The 921-nt window shown below is 58.8% G+C and overlaps 1 protein-coding gene across 1 annotated transcript in view; it reads right to left on the bottom strand.

Annotated features, from left to right (window-relative positions):
- SMTN (smoothelin) overlaps positions 1-562 on the bottom strand; it is a gene marked incomplete at its 5' end in the record, with an annotated part of 7,269 nt that extends 6,707 nt beyond the window's left edge. Inside the window, one exon of the mRNA XM_010158894.1 lies at positions 459-562. Coding sequence (XP_010157196.1) covers positions 459-562 — 104 coding nt within the window. The remainder of the gene's footprint in view (positions 1-458) is intronic.
- Positions 563-921: the final 359 nt, after the last annotated feature.

Raw genomic sequence — 921 nt, 5'->3', positions numbered from 1 at the left:
GCCCCAGCCCCCCCCGAGACCCTTGGGTAAACCTCCCCAGCATCACTGTGAGGGTCCATTCCCAGGAGGGAAAACAGAGGGGTGGGTGGTGATGGGTTTTTTCCCGAGCTGCTGCCACCTTAAAAGGTGTTTAAAACAGAGGAAGATGCACAAAAGGCTCCCAAGCCCACCTCCCCCCAACCCCTCCAAGTATTTGCATACACAGTGGCACAGTCCAGGGTGCAGGGGGCTCAAGTGGATGGAGCTGTGGGTCCATGCACAGACCCTGGGGACTCTTTGTTAAAAAAAAAAAAAAAAAAAAATCCCACCACCAAAAAACCAGCCAGACATTCCAGACTATGCTGCCAGCACCAAACCGCCCTTCCCTGTTCACCTGTCCCCACCCCAAATCCAGGATCTGCCAGGCCATGACCAAGTGGGACATAGCCCCATGGCACGCAGCCCCTCTGGGCACTCACCTTGGTGGCATTACTCCTGATGTTGCTGCTGATGCTGCAGATGCTGCTGCTGCTGGGGACAGTAGAAATGTGGATGGGGGTGCTCCGCAGCCCCAGGGTTAGCTCTGCAAAGGGAGCAAGAGGCACGTGGCATTTGCCCCAGCCCAGCAGGCTCAGCCCTGCATCTAGGGCACATCTCTGTCCATGCTGCCTGGCTGCTGCACACATCTTGCCTCAGTGGTAGGCACTGAGCTCTGGCACAGGGGAAGGGCTCCGGGGACAGCCAAGGGACAGGGAAGCCAGGCCTCCCTCACCACCCCAGCTTGGTCTCCTGCCCAAGGAAGGGCACTTTCCACAGTGTTCCAGCTGGAGCCAAGACCCCCCTGGTGTGAGGGATGGCCTCGCGAGCATCCCAAGCCAGCTACGTCTGCAGGCAAGCAGGTCTGGATCAGGGGCAGGGCGAGATCAGACACTGCACAGCAGC

The sequence above is a fragment of the Eurypyga helias genome, unplaced genomic scaffold (genome assembly GCF_000690775.1).
Source record: "Eurypyga helias isolate BGI_N326 unplaced genomic scaffold, ASM69077v1 scaffold21169, whole genome shotgun sequence".
Lineage (NCBI taxonomy): Eukaryota > Metazoa > Chordata > Aves > Eurypygiformes > Eurypygidae > Eurypyga > Eurypyga helias.
The sequence above is the reverse complement of the archived record's forward strand: the minus strand, read 5'-3'. Positions and strand labels throughout refer to the sequence as shown.